At 35.1% G+C, this 26831-nt stretch overlaps 1 protein-coding gene across 4 annotated transcripts in view; it reads left to right on the plus strand.

The window, feature by feature from the left end:
* LOC128014728 (rapamycin-insensitive companion of mTOR) overlaps positions 1–23442 on the plus strand; it is a 31663-nt gene extending 8221 nt beyond the window's left edge. Inside the window, exons 16-38 of one of the 4 annotated variants that reach the window (XM_052598451.1) lie at positions 1242–1342; positions 1451–1616; positions 2088–2189; positions 4338–4384; positions 4469–4604; positions 4699–4898; positions 5846–5972; positions 8081–8245; positions 8367–8443; positions 10314–10392; positions 10479–10588; positions 11750–11837; positions 11914–12006; positions 12114–12220; positions 12482–12702; positions 13803–14757; positions 16783–16990; positions 17126–17210; positions 17736–17942; positions 18023–18178; positions 19562–19700; positions 19791–19929; positions 20827–23442. In XM_052598451.1, the coding sequence (XP_052454411.1) occupies positions 1242–1342; positions 1451–1616; positions 2088–2189; positions 4338–4384; positions 4469–4604; positions 4699–4898; positions 5846–5972; positions 8081–8245; positions 8367–8443; positions 10314–10392; positions 10479–10588; positions 11750–11837; positions 11914–12006; positions 12114–12220; positions 12482–12702; positions 13803–14757; positions 16783–16990; positions 17126–17210; positions 17736–17942; positions 18023–18178; positions 19562–19700; positions 19791–19929; positions 20827–20898 (3780 nt within the window). In that variant the 3' untranslated portion in view covers positions 20899–23442. The remainder of the gene's footprint in view (positions 1–1241; positions 1343–1450; positions 1617–2087; positions 2190–4337; positions 4385–4468; positions 4605–4698; positions 4899–5845; positions 5973–8080; positions 8246–8366; positions 8444–10313; positions 10393–10478; positions 10589–11749; positions 11838–11913; positions 12007–12113; positions 12221–12481; positions 12703–13802; positions 14758–16782; positions 16991–17125; positions 17211–17735; positions 17943–18022; positions 18179–19561; positions 19701–19790; positions 19930–20826) is intronic. The other 3 variants (XM_052598459.1, XM_052598464.1, XM_052598468.1) reach the window with 3 other exon arrangements.
* Positions 23443–26831: the final 3389 nt, after the last annotated feature.

Raw genomic sequence — 26831 nt, forward strand, 5'->3', positions numbered from 1 at the left:
AGTATAAGTCGCATCAGTCCAAAAATACGTATGACAAGGGAAAAAAACATATATAAGTTGCACTGGACTATAAGTTGCATTCATTTAATACCAAGAACCAAGAGAAAACATTACCGTCTCTAGCCGCAAGAGGGCGCTCTATGTTTTCAATGTAGACTACAGGAGCACTGAGCAGCATATAGCGTCCTCTTGTGGCTGGAGACGGTAATGTTTTCTCTTGGTTCATTTCTCTCGGTTCATGCAAATTAATTTTGATAAGTCGCACCTGACTATAATTCGCAGGACCAGCCAAACTATGAAAAAAAGTGCGACTTATAGTCTGGAAAATACGGTATTATGGGGCCATGAAATTGTGTAATGCAATATTTATTATTAGGTAGCTTATTGTGTTTTTATAAATTGTTCAAAAATTTAGTTTTTTGTTTCATAAAAGCTCTACGATAATCAGATTTAGAACTTGTCTTACTGTAATTCATGTAACATTGTAACAGTCCTTCTCATTTTGGTGGTGTTATTGAACAACATTGATTTATTTTCTTTATGATAACAGTTGTTATTGTTGACTAAAGCGAAAATGAAAACTACAAAAAAAAAATTGGTAACTGACCAAGCTGAATAAGACATTTTAAATATAAAGTAGTTACTAAAACTTAAATGAAAATTAAAAATGTTGCCTTGGATATTAACTTAATTAGAATAAGTTTAAATTGAATGATTAAAATTACTAAAACTGAAATAAAATTAAATGAAAGCTGACTAGAAATAAAAAGAAAATTGATACAAATTAAAAGTTTAAATAGAAAAGCTAATAAAAAATTAGTAATGAATGCTGTTTTATTTAAATAATATTAAAATGACACAAAAAAAATAAAAATAATGACGATGCAGAAAACCTTTAATGATCCTAAAACCACTTTCTTAGATTAAGTTTTGGCCATAAATTAAAATGAAAAACAAAAGGGTAAAAGTTGTTGGAAGATGCACCATAGTCACTGATCTGTTATTTCTTTGGTACATTTAGTTTTACATTTTGATTTAAATATATATCATGTTGCAATTGTAAAACTGTATATTTGTTTACTTGCGAACGTTAGTTTCTCTCTTGCGTTTGTTACTTGACGAGCACATTTTAGACACACATTTGGGCTGTTGTACAAACTTCCCTTTTAGCCTTTTATTTTTGGACCTAAAATGTGACATTATTTCACCTGTGTCTTCATAATAGTTCTCCTCTCTTCCAGGCCAATACGATTCTTCCTCACTCTCACAGTCATCACCTGCACTGTCTGCCCACGCTGATCAACATGGCTACTTCCTTTGACGTCTCTCAGGAGAAACGGCTGTGAGTGCAACGATGCAAACACGCACACAAACAATAAACCGTAAGCAAGTGTCCAACACCATCAGGCCGTTCATTTTTTTTTTCTTTTTTCAATCATGTGTTTTCCAGACGTGCCAGTGCAGCTGTGAACCACCTGAAACGTTTCCACGAAAAGAAATGTCATGGCCCCAAACCGTACAGTCTTTACCTGGACCACATCCTGCGCAGGACGTCCAACTCCACTCACAAGAGAGAGCAGCTCCAGCGTCCACAGAAGGACATCTATGTCATGAAGGTACACACTATGTGTAACTATATCCACGTAACTTCACCCCAAAAATCAAAAGAAAGAAAGAAGAAATTAGATTTAGCTTTAAGTTCAAAAAAATGTTACCTAATTTAAGACCATTAAGATTCTTTGAGTTGTCACATGATTTTAAAGACACTTTAAAACACAAATCAAACTCTCCTGACTGTAATGTGATAAAAAATATGACATTTGTTGTACTAGCTTGAATTTTTACTGATTAAAAAAAAAAAAATTGGAAATATTTGTAAATATAAAATATAAAATATTTGACACACACACACACACACACACACATACATATATATATATATATATATATATATATAAGCATTTTATTTATTTAATAATTTTTTGTGAAGGATTTATGACCTGGACATGTTTTTGGTGAAATTCATGCACTGTATATATTTATTAATTTGATGTAACACAAGTTTCTGAGTTGTTTGTGTGCTGTAGGACACTGAAGAGGCGCTGATGATGATCTTAAGGGACAGTCAGATCCTCAATCACAAACAGAACCTGGACTGGAACTGGGTTCTGATCTCCACTATACTGAAGGTAAAGGAGAGAAACAGGCCCACCTCACTCTTCCTGATAGAATGGGATCGTAATGCTTCCTGCATACTGTAAAGTATATTGTGTACTGCCTTCTATTTTGGAGAAATAGTATGTAATGATGAACAAATTATAATTTCATAGAGAATAATGCTAAATTGCTGTGACTTGAAGTTACTAAATTGCGTGTTTAATTCAGGAAATTATATAGATTAATACCTGAAATAACAACTGGTGAGTGGAGAAGCAAGACTTGCATACCGCATATTTCAGATATTGCATGTAGTATGGTAATGTGCTATGGAAGCATATGGGTAGGATTATTCAATTTGGGATGTAATATGCAAAATGACAATGCAATATGTAAAATGGCAATGGATTTCTGTATTTACATTTACATTTTCCAATACATTTGTGCAACGTTTGGTGCAAAATGAAAATGAAAATTAAATTTAAATTACATAATTTTCATTTGCAATTTCCTACACCAGTTTTAATATGTAAAATGAATATTAATTTTAACGCTTTATAAGTTGCAAAATTAAAATGAAAATGTATTACAGAAATGATTAGATATGTCTAACATGTTCAAGCAAAAACTGTGGCAAAATGATCATTTAAATGCTATTTTTCTCAAATGCATTAACACTCACAGTCAAGATCCTTATGATTGCATTTTCATTCAATGACCCGCAATGAATGTAGCAAAATTCAAAGTGCACATTGAACATGCATTCCAAGCCGATCACGTCTAAATAAACGTCTATTGATTTTTTTTTTCTACTTCACTTTTATCCAAAGGGAGAGAACTATTTGCACTGTATTTATCAGTGGGACAATATTCATATACTACAACCTAGAAATAATTTGGAGGTCTAGACAGCACAAATTATGTGCCCAGCTACATCTGATTCAAATATTATGCTAATTAACAGTGAGTGTAGTTTCAGACATTTCAGTGCTTCACTCGCACTGACTCTTATTCTGCCTGAAAGAATAAAAAGACCAAGCTGAAAGCGGAGCGATTCGACCAATCAGATGAAAGCAGCGTTTCAGCTCCGCCCACAAGTGCGAATGAAATATTGAAGCCATAAACCGAAATGATCAAAACGTACACGGGCCAACTATCTTGTCCATTTTCTCTCACTTGAGTCTCTTGACCTTCTGTAAGCCCCGCCTTGTTCACGCAGTGATTGACGTGGCGGGAGGGGGCGGAGACGTGATCGGCTCGAAATGCATTTTCAATGTGCACTTTGAATTTTGCTACATTCATTGCGGGACATTGAATGAAAATGCAATCGTAAGTGTCTTGACTGTGAGTGTTAATGCATTTGAGAAAAATAGCATTTAAATGATCATTTTGCCACAGTTTTTGCTTGAACATGTTAGAAATATCTAATCATTTCTGTAATACATTTTCATTTTAATTTTGCAACTTATAAAGCGTTAAAATTAATATTCATTTTACATATTAAAACTGGTGTATGAAATGGCAAATCAAACTTATGTAATTTAATTTTCATTTTCATTTTGCACCAAACGTTGCACAAATGTATTGGAAAATGTAAATGTAAATACAGAAATCCATTGCCATTTTACATATTGCATTGTCATTTTGCATATTACATCCCAAATTGAATAATGCTACCCATATGCTTCCATAATGTGCTGTTACAAACAGAGCGATACACTGACTCCTGACACTATTAAAACTCTGAATGTCTGTGCATTAAATCAAATATCAATCCAAGTGGCATTTATTTAAGGAAAGAAAGGTAATGCAATTTTTAAGCAATTATAAGCAAAAATATTTTATAGTCAATAAGATGTTTTTTTTTGTGTTTGTTTTATAAAGTAATTCATACTTCTATTCAGCAAACCCCAACTGTTTTCACCTTTGAAAGGAATTATTGTTTCTTAAGCAGTAAATCAGCATATTAGCTTGATTTCTGAAGAATCATGTGACTCTGAAGACTGGAGTAATGATGCAAAAAATTCAGCTTTACATCAAGAATAAATTACATTTTAAAACACATTCAGATAGAAAACAACAATTTTAAGTTGTAATAATATTTCAGTTTTTCAAATAAATGCAGCCTTGGTGAGCATAAGAGATTTCTTTAATCTCATTGTGTTTTTTTTTTTTTCTAGTGGCCAAATGTGAACCTCAGAAATAACAAGGACGAGCAGATGCACAAGTAAGAGCAGCATGTGCGGACCTGTCATGAACATCATGTGCTGAGGTTTCTCCAGACTACATCTCAGTGTTTGTTTGTCTGTAGGTTTGTAAGGAGGTTGCTGTATTTCTATAAGCCCAGCAGTAAGCTGTACTCGGCTCTGGAGCTGGATCACGCCAAAGCCAGACAGCTGACGGTCGCAGGCTGCCAGTTCAACCAGTTCCTCTTGGATTCAGAAGAGGTGAGGAGAAATGAAGACCTTGGAGACTTTGCTGAATACTCCCAAAGAAGCACAGCAGCAGTCAACTTGGTTAATGTTGTTCTGTTTTCTGTAGGACGGCCTGGTGTATCTGGCGGAGCTTGTGAAGGATATCGTCCAGTGGCTCACATCCTCTTCTGGGCTTAAATCTGAACGCAGTCTCCATAGCAATGGCCTCCTCAGCACCCTCAGTCAGCACTACTTCCTGTTTCTGGGTACTCTGTCTGCACAGCCGAACGGAGTCAAAATACTGGAGAAATGTGGCGTGTTTCAGTGGTGAGAAATGTAATTTAATGTTAAGTATCCCAGTAAACTTTATTATTTTGGCATGTGAAAAAGAACTGATAACATTACATTTATAGTAAATGTGACCCTGGAGCACAAAACCAGTCTTTAGGAGCTTTTAGCCAAAAATACATTGTATGGTTCAAAATTCTTTTTTTTTAATGCCAAAAATAGGATGTTAAGTAAAGATCATGTTCCATGAAGACGTTCTGTAAATTTCCTACCATAAATATATATGAAAATTAATTTTTGGATTAGTAATATGCATGGCTAAGAACTCCATTTGGAGAACTTTAAAGGTGATTTTCTCAGTATTTAGATTTTTTTGCACCCTCAGATTCCAGATTATCTCTGCCAAATGTTGTCCGATCCTAACAAACCACACATCAATGGGTAGTATATTAATGCTTTCTGATGATGCATGAATCGCAATTTTAAAAAGTCGACACTAAAGACTGGTTCTGTGCTCCAGGGTCACAAATGTACCTCAGTATCATGTTCAGAAAAAAAAAGTCCAGCAAAACTCAAACATTAGTGAAAATTAGCCACGTATAGATTTCCACTTTTACTAACATTGTAAATTTAGAAAACGTATTTATATTTGAATGATTTAACTTTACTTTGTGTGATGATATCTTGGCATTAAATTACAGAAAACTATTTAACGCTGCTGGTGCGTGTTTGTAAAACAACGGCTGAGAAAATGATTGCAAATTTTGTCGATCTCTCAATAATGTTTTCCATTTTTTTTTTTTTTTGAAAGTTTTAAAAAGGTTTATTTTAGTTAATTTTTTTAAATATTTATTACCCCAATAGACGTTTATCCAACTATGATGACCTTCACTTCTGAGAATCCTGAAATGCAGAAAGGCATGTTTATACTGTGGTACCACGGTTTGTGTGATTAACTGTGTTTGGTTTTGATTTGTTTTGTGCAGTCTGTTGAGCTTGTGCTCGATGAAGAACCAGGATCACCTGCTGAAACTAACGGTGTCCACTCTGGACTACAGCAGAGACGGACTTGCACGAGTCATCCTGTCCAAGATCCTCACAGCGGCCACTGACGTGAGATAACATTAATGACATTTCTGTGATTCGAGCAGGGTTGTTGTCATATGAACATTTTCGTTGCTGAAATTAAAGAGCCAGTAAGATGAAAATTCTAAGCTTCCTATCACTGTTTATAAGTCCTGTACATTAGGTTTAAATCCATCCAAGGTTAAAAAACATTGTCATTTTGTCAAAATATCATTTTAAAATTACCTCAATTCTCAGAGATACCCAAACGGTTCACGCGAAGCTGTTCAAAAGATTCAGTTTTCTTAAACCTTTCGGTAGCATACTGTGTTCTGATTGGTCAACTAACATAGTCAGGTTTGATTGGCTGTTCCGCACACACCTCCACGGTAAACTATGCGTTAGCATCTGTTTGGGGTGAATTATGTCTTATTCCTCTCATCGCGAAGCAAACAGTAAAATAAAAAACTTGAACAGTCTCGCTGCTTTTTCTTCTGTGTGGGTGTATTCAAGTTTGAATCTGAAAACCGCGTTCAGCTCGGGGGCGTGGTCACATTAGATATAATGAAGGGAGACATCGCGTTGTTTTCATATGGACTACTTTATCACAGAATATATGTTCGGCAGCACTTGTTTAGTTTTAAAGAAGACATGTCAAGCTTTCTATAGATATCTACACTTCATTTTAATGACGTGTTTGTAAATGAAGATCAGCGCAGAGAAAGGCTGCAGACAGCACACATACTGATAAGACGCTCAGGAGAAAACAAACACATAACTTCATAATCATACTTCGCGTTGTGATTTGGAGATGCTTGTTGGTCTAAATAAAACTGGTAATGAACCCTCTTTTATGTCCAAACGCTTTGAAAATCCCGCCTTGTACTCACCGAGATTAGAAAAGCAGTCATCAGTGAAATATTGTGAACACAACAAGGATTTGTTGTACTGCTCTGGTATTGTGGTGAAAATGAATTTTAGCCATTGGTTCTTCTGATCTTCATTCTTTGGCAGTGAACATAAAAACAAACTTGCCTTTACAATTAAAAACACACTGTCTCCTCGACATGATGCTCTCACACCAACCAGAGCGTCTGTGTGGGGGGGGGGGGGGGCAGGTCAGAGTTCGGTTTCTCCCAACACGGTAGGCGGAGATTATTATGCAAAGGGCTCCTAGTGACGTACATAGAGATGGGCAAAAGATTTGAAATCTATAACGACTCATTTCAGCGATTCAGAGTCGACTCCTTACTTTAGAAGCCAATAACTTTATAAATCGTGTACTTTTTGGTTGAATTACTTTGCACATTGTTAACACTGAAGGACAGCTACATCATACACTGTAATACAGGTAATTTTTGATTTCCCATCTGTTTGGCTCTTTAAATTAAATCTATAATTTATAAAAATTAGCTAGTTACCAAGACACCTTTTCTCATTTGTATTAAGTTGATTAAACTAAACTAAAACTTAAAACTAAATAAAAATAGAGACATGTTCTAAAACTTAAAACATGCTTAAGAAGATTACTAAACTAAATTCAAATTACTAACTAAAATCAAATACAATTTTGAAATGTAAAATAAAAAAATGATTCAAAATATTATTATAAACTATAATTTTATCTAAAATAACACTGGTTTTAAGTAGTGCTGTCAAACAAATAATCGCGATTAATCGCATCCAAAATAAAAGTTTTTGTTTGCATAATATATGTGCATCTGTACTGTATATATTTATTGTGTGTGTATATATATATATATATATATATATATATATATATATATGAATACAAACACATGCATGCATGTGTATATATATATAAATATATATATTTATGTATAATATTAAATCTAAATGTATATATGTACATTTTCAAAATATACAATGTATGCGAGTATATTTATTTATAAATAATAAATATACACAGAACACATACGTATATTAGGTCAACAAAATGTTTTATTTTGGATGCATTTAATTGCAAATGCATTTTAAGCCTTCATTTGAAAAACAAAATAAAAAAAACAAGATTTGTTTGACATTTTAAGAGTCCCTATATGGTGATTCCTGTCAAACCTTTTCAAGTGCTTCTGACTGTATAGTTGAATATAGATAGATTGATATTAGAATGCTCCCTGTTTGTCTTGTAACAGAACTGCCGTCTGTACGCCACCAAACACCTGCGTGTGCTGCTGCGCGCTAACGTTGAGTTCTTCAGTAACTGGGGGATGGAGTTACTAGTCACACAGCTGCATGACCACAACAAAACCATCTCCATGGAGGCACTGGACATCCTGGACGAAGCCTGTGAAGAGAAGGTAATCAGCATCACCGCTGCAGGAAGTTGATGATGTCATGCTGATCATTAGTAATGTTGCCACGATGCTGATTGAGTCATATCAGTTAAATGTGTTTCTTCTGCTGTTGTGATCACTCCAGGCCAGCCTGCACGCTCTGATCCACATGAAACCAGCTCTGTCTCACCTGGGAGAGAAAGGCCTCCTGCTGCTGCTGAGGTTAAACACTCCTGCTTTTCACTTTAACTAGGTTCACTACATAAATGTATTGCTTGACCTGTTAACTGTCACCCGTTCGCTCTGTGGGACGCCTACATTTACTTCACTATATTACAATTAAGTCTAATCTAATCTTGACAAACTATATATCGTTGGAAAGGTCTAAGACTCCCAAATATATTTTTTATCAATGTTTTTTGTTAGAAATTATGTAGGAAAAGTAATAGATTAATTTATGACAAGAGTGCACCCTCAAAAATCAACATTATAACAGGAATTTTGACCTTTTTTAAAAAAAACAAGACGACTTTGTTGCCTTTTACTCGATCACATTTTAGAAATCATGAGAAATTATATATCAACTGAAAACTTAAAATCTCAAAATTCATCCTTTAAAACTCTTTTTAAAATCAGACATTGCATTACCATGTAAATGGTACATCGATATCATGTTACAAAATGTTTTCATTCATGAATAATACAAATTTAAGTTTGGATCATGCACTACAAAGTCGATGTTCAAAAATATGAGTGACAGTTAAGGGGTTAAAAAGAAACATTTTAGCTAGTTTCTCAAACTGGGGTTCATGAGGGAACTGCAAATGGTCTGTTGAAGGAAAAAAAATTACAATAATTTGAAATAAAACAATCAAAATCAAACACTTATTTTTTCAAATATATATTTTTTTTTAATAAACCTTCATGTGATCATTATCCAGAGAAGCAAGTGAATGTTTTATGCTAAAGAAGATAAAGGTTGGAAATTCCTGAGCTAGTTTTTTTATATTTCTGTCTAAAACTTTATACTGCAACACACTGACTAATATTGACGCGGGAATTATTCCTCACTTTTCTTTTTTTCTAAAATAAGCATTTCCATGCGGCTGTGTGATATTTAAAGCAGTTTTGGGTTGAACCTCAATCAAAAATATCTATTTTGTTATTTGCATTCCTTATATTTTTCTGTTGCTTATAAAGATTTGTCATTGCATTTTTGTCATACCATGCCAATAGAAAACAAAAAAAAACTTTTTGGTTAATCTCAAATTTCTTTGGCATTTAATACAATTTAAATTGTTGTATGTTTCCATATTTACTTTAACTTTTTAATGCAACTTTCCTTTTAAATAAAATTTCTGAGCTAGTTTTTTTTTTTATATATATTTCTGGCCAACACTAAAACTTTATACTGCAACACACTGACTAATATTGTCGTGGGAATTATTCCTCACTTTTTTTTTTTTTCTAAAATAAGCATTTCCATGCGGCTGTGTGATATTTAAAGCAGTTTTGGGTTGAACCTCAATCAAAAATATCTATTTTGTTATTTGCATTCCTTATATTTTTCTGTTGCTTATAAAGATTTGTCATTGCACTTTTGTCATACCTTGCCAATAGAAAAAAAACAAAAAACTTTTTGGTTAATCTCAAATTTCTTTGGTATTTAATACAAGTTAAATTGTTGTATGTTTCCATATTTACTTTAACTTTTTAATGCAACTTTCCTTTTAAATAAAATATGCATGTAAAATAAGCAAAGATTTTGCAAAGACTTATTGGTGGTGCAATAATTCACACATCATTTATGTTCTGAATTAATTGTTTAAAGAAAGCAAGCAATCTTTTACAAAGTCCATGTGGATTTGACATCATGTTGATCTTTCACCATCATTTAATGATAAACAATTATCCAGTAATAGAATTCATTTACATAAATTATTTTTTATGAAGTTATTGAGCAGCCATAAATCTTAATCAGTTAATAGTATAAAATGAAACATTTAAATAAGCTCATAAATTGTTGGTTTGTAAGTCATCTGCTAAAAGAGTAGAAGTAGTGTGCTAAATGTCTCTCTGCTGTCCTCTGTAGGTTCCTGTCCATCCCAAAAGGCTTCTCTTACCTCAATGAAAGAGGCTACGTCAACAAACAGCTCGATAAATGGCAGAAGGTGAACGCTTCACAGCAGTGACCCTCTCTCAGCCGGTGTCTGTTCCTCTTGAATGCAGATGTATTGAGCCGTGTGTGTTTTCGCAGGAGTATAATCTGAAGTATGTGGACATGATTGAGGAGCAGTTGAATGAAGCTCTCACAACATACCGCAAACCTGTCGACGGAGACAACTACGTCCGCCGCAGCAACCAAAGGTCTTAGCACTTCTTGATAAAAGGCTTGTGAATTAAGAAGTCAGTTACTGATATATAAGCAAATTAGCCTTACTATTGCCCATACTTAAGGCGAGACACTGCAGGTGAATAGGGCAAAAAAATAACTAATAGTTATCACCTTACTTACCCAGTTGATTGATTACATTGATCATTGTAAAAAATTTTGTATTACAAGTTTTCAAAAATGTTATGTTTAAATATGCAAATGATGCATTATTTAATGAAATATGTGCTAATTTGCATAAATGTCTAGTACAAAAATCTGAACACTAGATGTAATTTTTTTGACATATTAGTCAAATGTTTTTACAGAGGGAATTCTGGTTATCTTTTTTTGTCACTCCATAATTCAGAAATACTTTGAACAGCCAGAAAACAATATATTTTCACAATTTTGGGGGGAATAAAATGTTGTATATAATCAAGGAAAATATATATGAACAAATCCCTCTGTAAAAACCTTTAGAATATAGACAGGAATAAAAATGCCAAGTTTGGTGTGTGTAAGTGCTACTGAAGTGGAGGTTTATGGGTCAGTGTTGAAGAAAAAACTCATTTTGAGAAAACGGCCTTTAAAAATATGTATTGTAATTGAAATCTATTGAAACAAACAGATAAAGTGCTATAAAAGAAACACTTAACAGTGTCTTTTGGATGTTTTCCTTCCACTAGTTTGAAAAAGCACTTTATGAAAAACCAAAAAGCCCAAAATCTCAAAATTGACAGGTGCTTGAAAAAAGTGTTTTTGCCTGCAGTGTCTCACCTTAAAGGGATAGTACACTCAAAATTATAATCGTCTCATCATTTACTCATCCTCAAGTTATTCCAAACCTGTATGAGTTTCTTTCTTTTGTTGAGCACAATAGAAGATATTCTGAAGGACAATTGGTGGTTGCCATTGACACGAATAGTATAACTATGGAAGTCAATGGCTACCGTCAAGTGTTTGGTTACTAACATTCTTCAGAACATTTTCTTTCATGTCCAGCAGAAGAAAGAGTCTCAGTAAGGAATAGAAAAACATCCCTATATCCCTTCCATGTTAATGATTTGAACAAGTCTAGCCATAATAACACTGTTATGAATATATATTAACATAATTTACACTTTTTTTTTTAAATCAAAGCATTTTTCTCATAGGTTACAGAGGCCAAATGTGTTTCTCCCTGTGCATTTATATGGGCAGCTGGTCCATGATAAAACTGGCTGCCTGCTGCTGGAAGCTCAGGTACACAATTACACTTTCACTGCTTGCTATGGTTGATTTTGTGCACTTGTGTGTTAATCTTTGTGTGTTTTGTTAGGGTGTTATCCCAGATCTTAGCTACACCGTCCGATCCCCGGTGTTGGATCAATGGGAAGGCATTAAACAGCTGAAGGCGGCGCTGTGGGCTCTGGTCAGTGATGGTTTTTGATACTGTTTGTACTAGGATCTCCTTGAATGTCTCTGGTTTTACTGTAAGCAAGCTTTTGGCTTTAACATTTGTCTTTTTTAATATTTCAGGGCAACATTGGCAGCTCAAACTGGGGTCTGAACCTCTTGCAGGAGGAGAACGTGATTCCAGATATTATTGCTCTGGCTCAGCACTGTGAGGTTCTGTCCATACGTGGGTAAGACTGTCTCATATAGGAAGAAATTTGAACTCAATGCACATGAACAGAATCTGTGGGAACAATAGAGATGCTAGCAAGGGACGACCCTAAAAAGTGCATTTTGTAAATCAAACAGCAAAAACATTTCCTCTCAGTATCTTTTTGATTTGCCAGGGTGTTCCAACTTTGACTGTGGACCGCTAACTTAAATAATAGTAGTCCAGATAGCAATAAACTTGTAGCATATTCAGTAAGTAACCAGCTGGTGTGTGTGTGCAGGACGTGTGTGTATGTGCTGGGTGTGATCAGCCGCACGCGGCAGGGCAGTGATGTGCTGAAGGCTTTAGGATGGGACTCGGTTCGGCACAGTCGTAGACAGCAGTGGCCTGTCGTCCCTGATGAAGTGGAGGCTCCGCTGCCCAGTGAACTGTCATCAGTGCCCAGCACACTCAGCCTCAGCTCGGGGTCCACCAGCTCATGCCACAACAGCGAGAGCGAAGGTCAGCCCAGAGTCAATGCACACGCTTAACATGTCAACATCAAAGTGTGTTGTTAATCTGTTTTTCCCCTTGTTTGCAAGTAAAACATCTAAACATCCTTAAACGAGATTGATTTAATAGTTGCGTAACTGTTAAGAGAGATTCTATCGTCAATTATGCTGCTTATTATTATTATTATTATTATATTGATAATTTTGCACCACATCTCCAAATTAACTAATTATGCCAATGGAGTAAGATAAAAAAAATACTCTTTAAAGATTCATTCTCTAAGAACATGTTATGATATATAACATTTTGATTTTATATATATATATATATATATATATATATATATATATATATATATATATATATATATATTATAATTATTATTATTATTATTTATTTTTTTTTCTTAAAGTAAACTGATCTTGTTTAAAGGATGTTTATATTTACATTATACATTTAGCAGATTTTACATTTTATTCAAAGCTATTTACAAAAGAGGAATAAAATCAACTAGTCCTAGAGCCAACAATATTTGTAATATACTACAGTATTCATAATAAACTTGATTTGAAAGCAAGATGGAGAGCTGTATTTAATGTTTTCATCAACTTTTTTTGTGGAAAACAAGACAAAAGACTGATTGAAAAAAATATTTTTTGTAATGTGTTTACTATTAAAATTTTTTGTGCTTCATTTAATTGAACGTCTTGTTTCACTCAGTAGTTTGCCGGATTATGGAAGTAAATATGGTTATGAATTGTGTCATTGCTGATTGTAATCAGTATTTATTAATGTTTTGAATTAGATTTTTTATATTTTCAGTGTTCGTTTTAGTTTGTTTTATTATTACGTTTATTCATTTAGTTTAATACTAACACATTTTAGCACTTCACACAGTTTTTTTCTTCTCTTTTTTTTTTCATTTAGTTGCCAAGACAAAATTTCAAGTTCAAGCCATCTTTTATTTGTTTTATTTATTTCAGCTTTATTTTAGTTAAGACATGGTTTCGTTAAAAACATGCAAACAAACAAATGTATGCATTAATAGTCATTCCAAACTATTGGTTTGTGTTCTTCATCCATTGTGATACTGTACTTGTCGCTCTTAGGTTTGTATTTCGTGGATGACGATCGCGAGGGTTTGGACATGTATGAAGACTCTTCTCTCAGTATACACACAAAATCCTCAAAGGACAGAAGCCCCTTCACCATCCTGACCCCTTCACATCTCCGAAACCGCTTTCTGAACTCCCTGTCTCTGCCCAGTAAGAAGGGACGGAGTCCCAGTGACACTAAAGGCACGACAAACACGGGAAAATCTCCCGAGGAGCTCCGGCTCATGCGACGCAACCGGACCGTAGCAGAGTTCTCGAACTATTCTCGAGGCCACTCGGGGCAGAGCGAGGTCTTTTACAATTGCGGTCGCATGCCTCGCAGCCCAACGGTCAGCCTCGAGACTTCGTTTGTGAGTGTAAAAGCATTAGCAGAGTCGTACACAACCGAGCGATGCATGGATTTAGAAGGCAGAGGTCAACATAAGGCCGTGACCCCGAGCGACGGTCAGCGGGAGCGTTTGACCTGCGACGGCACGTTTAAGAGCCGCAGTCATAGCTTCAACACAGACACGACCACCAGTGGCATCAGCTCCATGAGCTCCTCCCCCTCCCGAGAGCCCGCCTCCTCCATCGCAATGGACACGGACTGCGCCAGCCTCAACACGGTGGTCAGCGCCAAAACTGTGAAAATGCACGACTCGCTCAGTCCTCAGTCCAATCACAATCACATCCTGTTGTCCAAGTCTAATTCCACCTCGCTGGTTCCTCCGGGGTCGTCGCACACGCTCCCGCGCAGGGCACAGTCGCTGAAGTCGCCCTCCTGCAGCCACATCTACACGAGCCAGCGTGACGCGCTGGGATACGCCACGCTGAAACGCCTCCAGCAGCAGAGGATCCACCCGTCTCTGTCACACAGCGAAGCGCTGGCGTCTCCTGCTAAAGACGTGCTGTTTACAGACACCATCACCATGAAAACACGCAGCCTCGACTTCCGGCTCACGCCACGCAGGTACACTGCATTCAACTTTCATTCAACTACTAAATGTGTTAAATATTTATCTTGGAGAATTTTACATGTGTGTATGCATGTTTTTACTCCTTTTATGATGATTACATTGGAATTGATAATTAGTATTTAATTTAGAATGTAAAATTGCATTAAGGTTAATAAGAATATACAGTGTATATCATTTTTATTTAATGTAAATAGAAATATTAGTTTTATAGCCTGCTACAGTATTCATAATAAACTTGATTTGAAAACAAGCTAGGGAGCTGTTTTTTAGATAAGTATTTTATTTTTATTTTTATTATTCTGTGGAAAAAAAGACAAAATACTTATTGATCAGTTTATAATTTTGTTTACTTTTTTTTGCATGCATTATGTCATGCTGATTGCAATCAGTATGAATTTAGTATTGTTAATATTTTATTTTAAGTATTTAATATTTATGAAATATTTAATTTAATGTGTAATCATTTTAATGTATTTCCCTATAATTTCTATTTCTAAAAGATTTGTGAGAGTATTGTTTTATTAAGACTGATTGAAAACTATATAAAAATAATGGTAAATATTGTTAAAGTAATTACTGTGCATTAATGTATTATCCACATAAATGAGAATCGAAATGTCCCGTCATATATTAGTGAAACCGTCTCCGTTGTCAGAAGATGAAAGCCATATATTTGTTGTACTAAGAGGAATTCCTGCATCAGTGCTGTTCAGTGCATTGAATGGTGATGGGTTGCTAGGCCTGTCGCAATAATCAATATATCAACTTGTTGTGCAATATGTCTACATGACCTCGGTTATTTTTTGTGACGCAATATATCGTCTATTATATTTACATAAAGATGTATGCTATCATGTTTTGTACATTCCACTCGCGCCTTTCTTTTGCAGCTTCTCGTACACAACGGGGTGCAGTCGTGAGGAGCTTGTTCAAATTTAAAACATGCTTCTACAAAAAGTGTCATCTGCAGATTTGGTCTTTAGACATCAGTGCCTTTGTGCACACAGACATCTGACCGCGGAGTAGTGACTGTGTTCCCCAACATTAGTGTGCACTCTATTTACAGAGAAAAGAAGCTCGGGGAAAATTCTCTAGATGGAAAAATCTCCATACAAGTCCGCTGTGCATTTTTCTTTTTTTTTTTTACTCGTTACGTTTATTTACTGTTTATTAAGGTTTTTAAGGTATCTAATATTAGGATACTTAATTTCCACGATGTAAATATTCTCAAAAATTAAAAGTTTGTTGTCCTTTGGAAATGTGTAGGCGTTCTTGCATTTTATGCTGTTGCATTATGATTTAATATTCAGTATATAATACAATGAAGGCAATATCTGTTAACAGTTACAGTCAGTTTTGGTTGAAAAAAATTATACTTTTTTAGCAAGAATCATGCAGCCCTACTGTAGAGAACAAGACATCATGTCCGGTGTGACTACAGTTCCACTGTTATTTTCCTCCAAATACTTTCACCATCTTTCACCCATTCATTAATTTTTTATGATGGGTGAGGGACTAGATACCAATGCACCTCAAAGACTCGATCAGATGCTTGTGGAAACAGTCCTTTAGGAAAAACGCAAACCTTGTTGATGTAGTGCTCGACTCAAACAACTAAAACAGCTTAGTAGCGTCTATAGCTGCCCTCATAATTCACACGCTTTTAGAGAGTCCAGTTGGGACCGTGTCTAGTTCTTCTTATTAAATATATCATATTCATGACTTGTCATGTTTATAATGATAAAATCCAACAGCTTATTTGGAAAACAGTTTATCATCCTAGCTTACTATCTTCTTCATACTATAAATTTGTAAGCACTACTATATTAGATACTAGGCCTGTTTAGTTTGCATTGGGACACAGCCTTTGTGTTCACTCAGAATTACAGCTGGGAGCTTCGTGGCAGGATTCGAATGAATTTCTGCATAAAGGTGGCTGTCCAGGACACGAGTGTTGATTAGTAGCAGTTTGTTGACCATACTAATATAAGTGAATGTTTAGGATTAATGTTTAGCAGTGCGTGTGCTTGTGTCTGCTCTCCTCTCAGGTTTTTGAAAGCTCTGAGTTTTGTGTCTCTGGATAAAGAGGACTTGCTGAGTCCGATCAGTCACTCGACCCTGCAGCGCTCCTCTTCCCTGCGCTCCATGGTCTCTAGCGCCACCTTCGGCTGCAGTGAGGACTACATCGGCCTGGCTCTGCCCCTGGACATCAACCACATGTTTCAGGTACAGTCTGTTCTGTTCTTGGCTCAAGTTTTTATAGTAAACTACTTATTTATTTATTTTTTAGGTAGGGAAAATTACTGTGTTTTAATTGAGTATATTTTTTTGTTTACATATAATATTTTACTTTATTTTTAGATTAAAGAAACATCATATTTCCAGAAGAGAACAAGCCCCCCTGCTGGAGAAAAATCATCCAAATTTATTTTTGGGGAATCTGATGGTATGACTGCTTGTTGCATCACCCTTATTATTATTATCAGTAGTAGTAGTAATAGTAATTTTAATAATTAAATAGAAATCCAGTACCATTCTAAAGTTTAAGGTTGGTAAGATTTGTTGTTTTTGAAGAATCTGATTTTAAATACGGTATTATCAGTCATGTTATGACATATTATTACCATTTTAAGGAACTGTGTAATGTATTTTACAAATGTAATTCATTCCTGTGATGCACAGCTGTATTTTCAGCATCATTCCTCCAGTCTTCAGTGTCACATGATCCTTCAGAAATCATTCTGATTTGCTGATTTGCTGCTTAAGAAATGTATATTATTATTATTATCAATGTTTAATATCTTTGTGGAAATGGTCATGTGTTTTTCCAGGATTCTTTATTGAATACAGAGTTCAAAAGAATCTTTTGTGACATTTTATTTGTGACACATTTCTTTCACCAAAATCCTGCTGACCTCAAAATGGCAGTGTATATAATTCTAATTGAAAAAGTCTCTTGTGTGTTCCTCAGAGGCGTGTCGTGGTCCTGCTCTAAAGCCGCAGATGAGTATAACGGAGCTGTTGAACAGCATCCGCTCAGATCAGCATCAGCTGCTGGGAGCCGATGAGAGTGCAGGTCTACAGGAGCACACCGAGCACAACTGCCTCTACTGCAGCGCTCTCACCGTCCTCGGCTCACACACACACAGCCACCTGAACAACACACACACTCGCACAGGTGAGCAAGGCTCTAGGTTCAACCCCCAGACTTAAGGATAGATGAGTCATTTAGTCTGTTGTTGTCATGCTCTTCGGCAGATCTGTCTGATGGTTTCTCTCAGTGGCACGGCCAGCCTACCCACAATCACCTGGAGGTGGTCACACAGTCCAAGTTCTCTGGGATCTCGGGCTGCAGCGACGCGGCCGTCAGTCAGGGTTCGGCCAGCAGCACTCCCAGCACAGAGCTCATACTGGGTGAGGATGACACCCATTTCAATCAATGCACAGCACTGCTGCAGATTTCACAACTTCTCACAACCCATTCGTTGACTGGTGCATTGGAAATCCATGGAGGTTTTATGGAGAATGAACATGTTTTTTAGATTCATTTAAAAAAAAAAAAAAAAAAAAAAAAATCCTATCCTAACATGTGTAATAAAAATAAATAAAAAAATAATAAATGAATAATTTAACAAAATATAACAAAAGAACATTAATTAAACTACAGTTATCAGAATAGTATATTTTATTATTTTTTAAATATATAAAAAATAAATAAAAACACAAATGTTTTTTTAGCGTCACATTAAATACAATTAAATACAAGGTATATCCTGACAAGGTATATCCTGACATGTTTCTCTTCTAGATAAATAAGAAATTTTCCTTATTTCCTTATTTTTTTTTTTCATTTTTTTTTTCAATTTTGTTGTACTCTCCACAGGAACAGCATAAGATGGAACAGTTAGAACTTTTCGAGCCCAGCATATGAAACAATTTAATTCAAATAATAGTAACAGTAATATAAGTGGTATTAGTGATGATAAGAAACATACAAAAATGATAATAATAAAATAATAATAATATCAGAACAGTATCTCATACTGTTTTTTGTTTTACTAAATTTAAAAACTAAGAAATCTTTATAAGCATCAATAAACTAAATAAATAAGAATGTTTTTTTTTTTTCAGTTTTTTTTTTTTTTTTTTTTTTACATTGTTATACTAGTCTCTGGGGTATATTTGAAGCAATAGCAAAAAAAAAAACATGTACTGTATGGGTCAAAATGATCGAATTTTCTTTTATGCCAAAAATCATTAGGATATTAAGTAAAGATCCATGATGATCCAAAGATGTTCCATGAAGATATTTAGTAAATTTCCTACTGTAAATATATCAAAACGTAATTTTTGATTAGTAATATGCATTGCTAAGAATTCATTTGAACAACTTTGCAGGTGATTTTCTCAGTATTTAGATTTTCTGCACCCTCAGAATCCAGATATTGTCAGGTCCTTAACAAACCATACATCAACTTTCAGAGGATGTATAAATCTCAATTTCGAAAAAATTGACACTTAACAAATACTTGTAACAAATTGTATAAAAGGGGTGTTTATCCACTTTTTAGTAGATATTCGTTTAGCATGTGTTAAACAAAAATGAATGGTGAAAAATATCCCGGATATGGACTCTTAAGTTGTTCATTTCTAGGAAACCAAAAGCCCCTGCAAGTCAAGTAGAAGCTAAAGTCAGCTACAGTGTGCAGGGCTTAACAATAAAATGTAAATCTAAACCGTTTGATTGATTATAAAATCAGAGGTCAATGGACAGTCAAAAGATGAAAATCAATGAAGATTGTGTTTGTGAAGGTGGAAAGGCGATATCTGAGGACGGCCCGGCCTGCAGAGTTCTGTTGAGGAAAGAGGTTCTGCGACTCGTCATCAACCTCAGCTCCTCAGTCGGCACCAAAGGACACGAAACCGGACTACTGACGTAAGAACAAGCGAGAAATACTGTGTGAGTGTGTGAGTGTGTGTTCAGTGTTTGCTTTACGCCCGTGTGACGCGCTGCTGCCCTCTGCAGGATAAAGGAGAAGTTTGCGTTCACGTTTGACGACATCTGCCTGTACTCTGAGGTCTCCTTCCTGCTGGCCAGCTGCAGGTTTCGTCTGGCCTCGCGCCGCTTCATCCAAGAGCTCTTCCAGGATGTGCAGTTCATTCCGGTACGGCGTCTCTCATGAATGCCTTTATAACAAAGCTCCACCAAAATACTTCCTCTAGCAGCTGAACCAAAGGACTCAGAGTTAATATTGCTCAGAGAAGGTCATAGTTTGTGACTTTTACATCTGTTTAAAGACTCTCAGCCATACTAGGGAGATACAGAATTAAAAACTCAGTTTGACAACATTTTATGGAGTAAAATAAATGATAATAATTAATAAAATAAAAGTAAGTGGTAATAAATATAAGAATATTACTTAGTCATCTGAACAATATTTGGTATTGTTTTTGTTTTATAAAGCAAAAAGATATTAGTGTCAAATTAAATAAAATTAAATAAGTTTTTACATTTTTTTTTTTTTTATATATTTAAATATTTTTTTATTATACTATAAAATTTGAACACTACAAAATACAGAACAACTACAACTTTCCCATGAAATTTTTGCATTAAAAACAAGGATGCATTAATTTGGTCAAAAGTGACATTTTAAAGACAGATTTCAGTTTCAGGTAAATTTTGAACTTTTGTTTATTAAAGAATCATGAAAAAAAAAATGCATCACTGTTTCCACAAAAATATTAACATGGATAATAAAAATAAATCTTGAGCAGCAAATCAGCATATTAGAACGATTTCTGAAAGATCATGTGACTCTTTATCATGTGAAAATTCAGCTTTGAAATCACAGCAATAAGTTATTGTCAAATAGAAAACAATTCTTTGTAGTTGTAAAAATATTAAACAAAAATAAAAAAAATTTCTGTATTTTTGATCAAATAAATGTAGCCTTAGTGAGCTTTGGTAGCCTAAATGTAAATATTTTTCAGTGAATTTTGAGTCAGATAAACCCGTATCGGTCTCCCACACAAGAGTTTGACTGTGTTTCTGTCTCCAGCTGTATGATGAAGCTGAAGCGGTGCTGAATAAACCATCGCAGCCTGTTCCTGCGGAGACTGAGGAGCCTTGATTCCTCCGTCAGCTTCCTGAACACCTCGCCACCGTTGTCCATCATCTCAGCTCCCGTACGGCACAGACAGACACACATGGAGGACGAGGAAGGAGGCGCTTCCAGGAACAAGCCTTCAGACTTCAGACAGTGTTTCTGAAGAGGAGCAGTTTACCAAATAACGTCTTCAGACTGTGATACAGGTGAACCAGAGCGCTTCACATGGTCCTAACATACGGAGCGATGCCTTCACAAAAAACCATTTGACTGAAAAAGCTGTTTACACTTTAAGAGCGCCAGATGCACTGGTGTTTCTACATATCCACCAAATCCCAATATTTCAAAATATCACACAAACACTACAAAGAGTTCAGCGCAAATGATTTAAGGACTAAAGAATTTAGGACTTCCAGAAATGAAAGAATGGGCGACACGTTGATTACATTTTTTACTATTTATTAGTTTCTTTTCTTTTGTACGTGTGTGTTTGGATTTTTTTATGACCTCCAGACAATCAGAAAAAAACCTAGTTTGTGATATCTGTACACATTTTTGGAAAATCTGACATCCGCATAGTGTCTAATAAATACTCTCGCAGGAAATTCTCCTCTGAAAGACACAGACGAAGCACATGTGAGCACTGATACACACACACACACACACACACACTCGCTGGTTTCATGTTTGCACCAACTCCAGGGTGGATCTCATGAAAGTGGCCCAGGTTGTATTTCACCTCATTTATCATTACTGTAAAGCTGAATTCTGGGAGAAATGTTCTAGTTTATCATAAAAATTGAGTCACAATGCAAAATATCTTCATGGAAAAACAGCGAACAGCGGTTATTCGATTTCTGCAGGAAACGTTTACAGACTCATTCTCCATATCTTACTAGACTCGTCTGATGCTCCCCATACACTGATCTGATGCTGACCGGTTAGTTTGGACTCAGACCTTTAGGAAATTAAACCAGAAGAGAAGCTTAATCATACATGGGTATCGTTTTATTGACATATGATTCATAAAAAGCATCATCAAGCACCTTTGAAGGAATAGGAGTTCAATACAAGCCATAGTACAATACATTGGTATGATGTTGATTACAACAGAAAATCGTTTTGAGCATGCATTTAAAAATTAAGCCCATTTTAGGACCAATAATGTATTTATGTGACAATTAAGCACATTTCTATTAAATATTCAGATTGTAATGTGAAAATTGCTAAGTATTTTTACACATCATGGTAGTATTTGGTGTACTGAAAAAATTACTTGCTTTAAATTACGTATGAAAATCACTTGAGAATAATAATGGGATTTGACCATTTTAGGGAGCAGAATTTGCTTAATTGTAATGACAGTAAAGTTACACTGAAAATTATATTAGTACTATACAGGAAGAATTTTCTTTTCTATAAAATATACACTTTTTGTTTTTATACATACACTTTAGTTTTTGCATTCTGAAACGTTTGTCAATTTAAGCACCTTTTCCTTCCAAATTCTTAAATTATAATGTGAAAAAGAAGTAATTTGTAATATATTTATACACATCATTGTAGTATTTGTAGAACTACATTGATGCTGATGAAATTGTCAAAAATTGTAAAGCAATAATGAGAATCAAATTAGAATAAGGGGAATTAAAATGGAAATTTGGGAGCAAATTTGCTTTATTTTCATATTGTCAAAAAAAAAAAAAACTAAAATAGGTGTAATTTCCTTTTATTTAAACAATATACTTATTTCTCTCTTTTTTTCTGATTACCGTTATTGCATTTTCATGACAATAATAGTCCTGAAAACTGCCTTAATTTTGTTTCTGTCAAATATATACGTCTATTTGTTTGCTACTGGAGCTGATGGTCTGGTCAGAATGATTTTCTCTTGTAATCGACAGTATTCACCCTTGATTAGTGAAACTCGTTCTGAACCTGGAATATTTCTTTAAGATGCCTAAGCACTGGTTTAGAAAGTGTTCAAGTATTGTCTTAGACGTGTTTGTCTAGATATTGCCATCTTTCCAAATGCATTTGTTCTCTTAAACGCACACCAAACCTGCCCTGAACCCTCTGTCATGTTAAAGCCCCGGCACAGAGGTCTTCAGTTCTTCTACCGATCGTAGTAGTCTCTTTTAATGTTCTCCACGTGTTCCTGATGTTCACACAAAGCACTGATCGAATCCATCTTCCCTGTTCTTCAGATTGCATGCTGAATTGACACAAACCACGTTGCTTATTTATTAACTGCTAGACCTTTTGTTCATATGTGTCTCAGAGCTGCTGCTACTGCCTTCCACTGACCGCGATCTGATTGGCCGATCGGCCTGGGCTGTGGATCTGTACCATAGTGGCATGAGACAGAAAAGAGATGTCGAAAATATATATATTTATATTTTTCCTAAAAGATGATATTGCAAGAGATGGTGTTATTTAAGGGACTTTTTTTTTGTGTTTCTGCTTGAGTTGTGGTTTCTCTTGTAAAGTGTGTACAGTGTGTTTTTGGGCACTTTCAGCAAAATCTTAGTCTTCTCAAAGGGATAAATAATTAAAGAGGAAAACTCATGAGTGCATCTGTGTCATGTATGTGCAGGCATTAGTAGCCACTTTATGTAGAAACATTTATTTCAAATGTAAAAAGGCAATATTTTTAATGCAATGTATAGTCAAATGCACTTTGTGGTGAAGTAGTGACATTTACTTCAAGAGTTCAGTCTGATAACGGACCTTAAACAGCGTTATTATATGCATTAAACAGCATTTATTAATCTTGGTAATGTTATGCTACACTAGCATTCAAAGGTTTGTGGTCAGTAAGAAAGACATTAATGCTTTTATTTGATTAGGATGTATTACATTGATTAAAAGTGTCAGAGAAGATATTTATGATGTAATTTCAGAAAAAAATGCTGTTCTTTTTAAGCTTCCTCGTTTCCACGTAAATATGAAGCAACATTCTTCAGTGTTGATGAGAAATCTTTCTGATTTCTGAAAGATCATGTGACACTGAAGACTGGAGTAATGATGCTGATGCATCACAGGAATAAATTACAGTTTCAAATATACTATATTTTTGTTAACATAAATGCAGCCTTGGCAGCATAAATGTAAAAAAAAAAAAAAAAAAAAAAAAAAAAACTTTTTAGTATATTTTGATTTTAATTTAATAAAAAAAAATCATACCAATCCTAAACTTTTGAACAGTAATGTAAATTTTTAACATTGCAAGTTCTAAACTGTAAAATTGTTAATGATACAAAATGCAAAGTGTTTGCCATAAAGAACAATAGAGATGTCTCATCCAGAAACATCTTGCTCTTGAAGGAGAACTTTTTGAATGTTTTTGCCCAGAGAAGTCTAGCAAAACCCAGATAAAGTACCTGACAGATATTGCAAAATCTCAAGCACCAAATACTGCAGTTGCATTTCACAACACTTCTTGTCTTTTAAAAGCTGTTTTGCAGAAGGAAGCAGGGCCCTGACAAACACGCCGGTGACATGAGGATGTTGTGATCGTGCTGAACATCTCTGCGATAAGATCGACTGCGCTAGCTTGCTTGCTTTGGTGTGTATGAAACGGCGTTTTCAGGAATTACGTGGCTACGGAAGTGACATAGTCAGTCGAAAAGCCCGAGATCTGCGACTCCTGTTTTGTGGCTTCCGTCTGCAGTTCCTCTGAAGGCAGATCTTGGTGCACACAGGACACGTAAGTGAAGTTTGTGAGGTCTGCGGTACGATGGCAGGATGGTGGCGTGACTTCAGGAATAATCAAGGAACAACTCTGATTCTCTGCGCCTGTCAGCCATGTTTTCTCTGTTGTGACGGGTCGCACGTCTAAAATCTCGACCTCACACCATTTACAGTCCTCTATCATCAGAGTATGGATCTTTTCACTCGCCTTAAGAACAGAAACTGTAAAAATACAGCACTCAAAAATACAAGAACAGAAAACAGAACATAAAGAACATTGTTACAGTTAATTCAATATGTTACTTGCCAATATGTAATTGTGACATTTACGAAATTGTATTGTAGTGAAAATTTTATCTACACCATATTTTTTCAATGTAACACTCCACGACGTTTCATTTAACATTAGTTAACTGTTAGCTAACATGAACTAACAATGAACTAATTCTACAGCTTTTAATTTTAACCTTTAGCATTGACACTGACAAAGGATATTAAATGTTGTAAAAAAATATATTGCTCCCTATTAACTCATGTTAGTTAATACATTAACCAGGTTTATTATAGTTAACTTAAATACAACTGAAATAATACATGTAATAAAAATATTTAAAATGAAAACTGAACTATACCTTTTTATTTTAGCTATACAATTGTATTTCAACATTTCTCAACTTCATTTACCGGTAGTTTTGACTTCATGTACAAAAATGAACTGAAAATACAATAACTAAAAAACGATTGACATTACAAATGACAAAAAGTATCTCGGTTATAGTAAAATAACACTTGTACAGCATCAGTGTAATGAATTACTTTATAAAGATCTTCGTCCAGGTCCAGCGCTTTCACGTGCAGAAAGCCGAACGATTCTTCTGGAAGTCCTCTTATTTTGGAAACAGTGAAGAAAAACGTCGTCGGGTGAGAAGAACAGTTCATCCTTTAACAGCACATAACTGTACCACAACCACAGACAGACACAACATCCGAGCAACACCAGCAGAGGAACCACAACCATGACCGTCTGCAGGTAAACTGTGGACACATCATAACTCAACATCATGGCCACTCTTAATATTCACTGTCAATATGCAAACAAGATTTTATATCGAAATAAAGCATTCTGAGCAGTAAATCAGCGTATTAGAATAATTTCTGAAGGATCATGTGACCCTGAATACTGGAGTTAATGATGCTGAAAATTCAGCTTTGATCACCGAAATAAATTATGCATTAAAATATATTATAATAGAAAACATTTATTTTAAGTTTAAATAATATTTCACAATTGTGCTATTTTTACTGTATTTTTAATCAAATAAATGCAGCCTCGGGTGAGCAGACTTCATCCAAAAATAATAAAAATGTAGTTCAAAACTATTTGTTCGTACAATAAAAGTCAGTGGAGTCCAATGTTGTTTGGACCCTAACATTTCCAGAAGTTTCTTCTTTTATGTTCAACACAAAGAAACTCGGATACGTTTGGACTGACGAGGGTGAGTAAACGATGACAGGATTTTCATATTCAGGCGAACTGTCCATTTAAAATAAAAGTAGTTACGATAGAAGTCTTCGATTATAAAACCCCACTCAGACTATTATTATCTGTGCCTGTGAATCTGGTTTGAATCAGTATCTGAGCTCACAGTTCTTTCTGGTTCTGAAGACGGCGGTGGTTTCCGGTCCACAGCCTGCAGACGTACACGTTGCCAGCTGAAAAGTGTACGGCCGGTGTAACACCGGTCCTCCTCGAGACCACTGACCGTCCAGGACTTGCTGTGAGGATCATCCACTGACTGTCTGAAGAAACCTGGCAGAACAAACAGTGGGAGCTTAAAGACAGCGATGGGGGATCTATTTCATCATGATTCACTGCTCCAAAAAACAAAACTAAAATAACTGCTAAATAACATTTGAAATCATATTGAGAATTTTTTTATTAATGTTTACTGAAAGGGCCAATTCCAATTTGGTAAAGTCATTTTTGCATAGAAACAGCAAGTGTCCTGAGACGTATATATGACTGCACATGTGCATTGGCTGGTCCAGCCTGAAATAAAAGCATTTTAATGCCATTTTAGAAGAAGAAACAACATTTATGGGGCATGTTGTTGATTCCAGATATTTAAATGTGAGTGTTGCAAGCAGTTTTTGCGATTTCTGGATTTCCATAGTCAAGAAGACTTGGTTTTGGATGCCTGTGCCGAGGGACTTATTTGAAAGGGACTTTGTCGGAAAATAATCTAAGACTTACTAAGAACGGA

Source organism: Carassius gibelio, chromosome A5, assembly GCF_023724105.1.
Source record: "Carassius gibelio isolate Cgi1373 ecotype wild population from Czech Republic chromosome A5, carGib1.2-hapl.c, whole genome shotgun sequence".
Taxonomy (NCBI): domain Eukaryota; kingdom Metazoa; phylum Chordata; class Actinopteri; order Cypriniformes; family Cyprinidae; genus Carassius; species Carassius gibelio.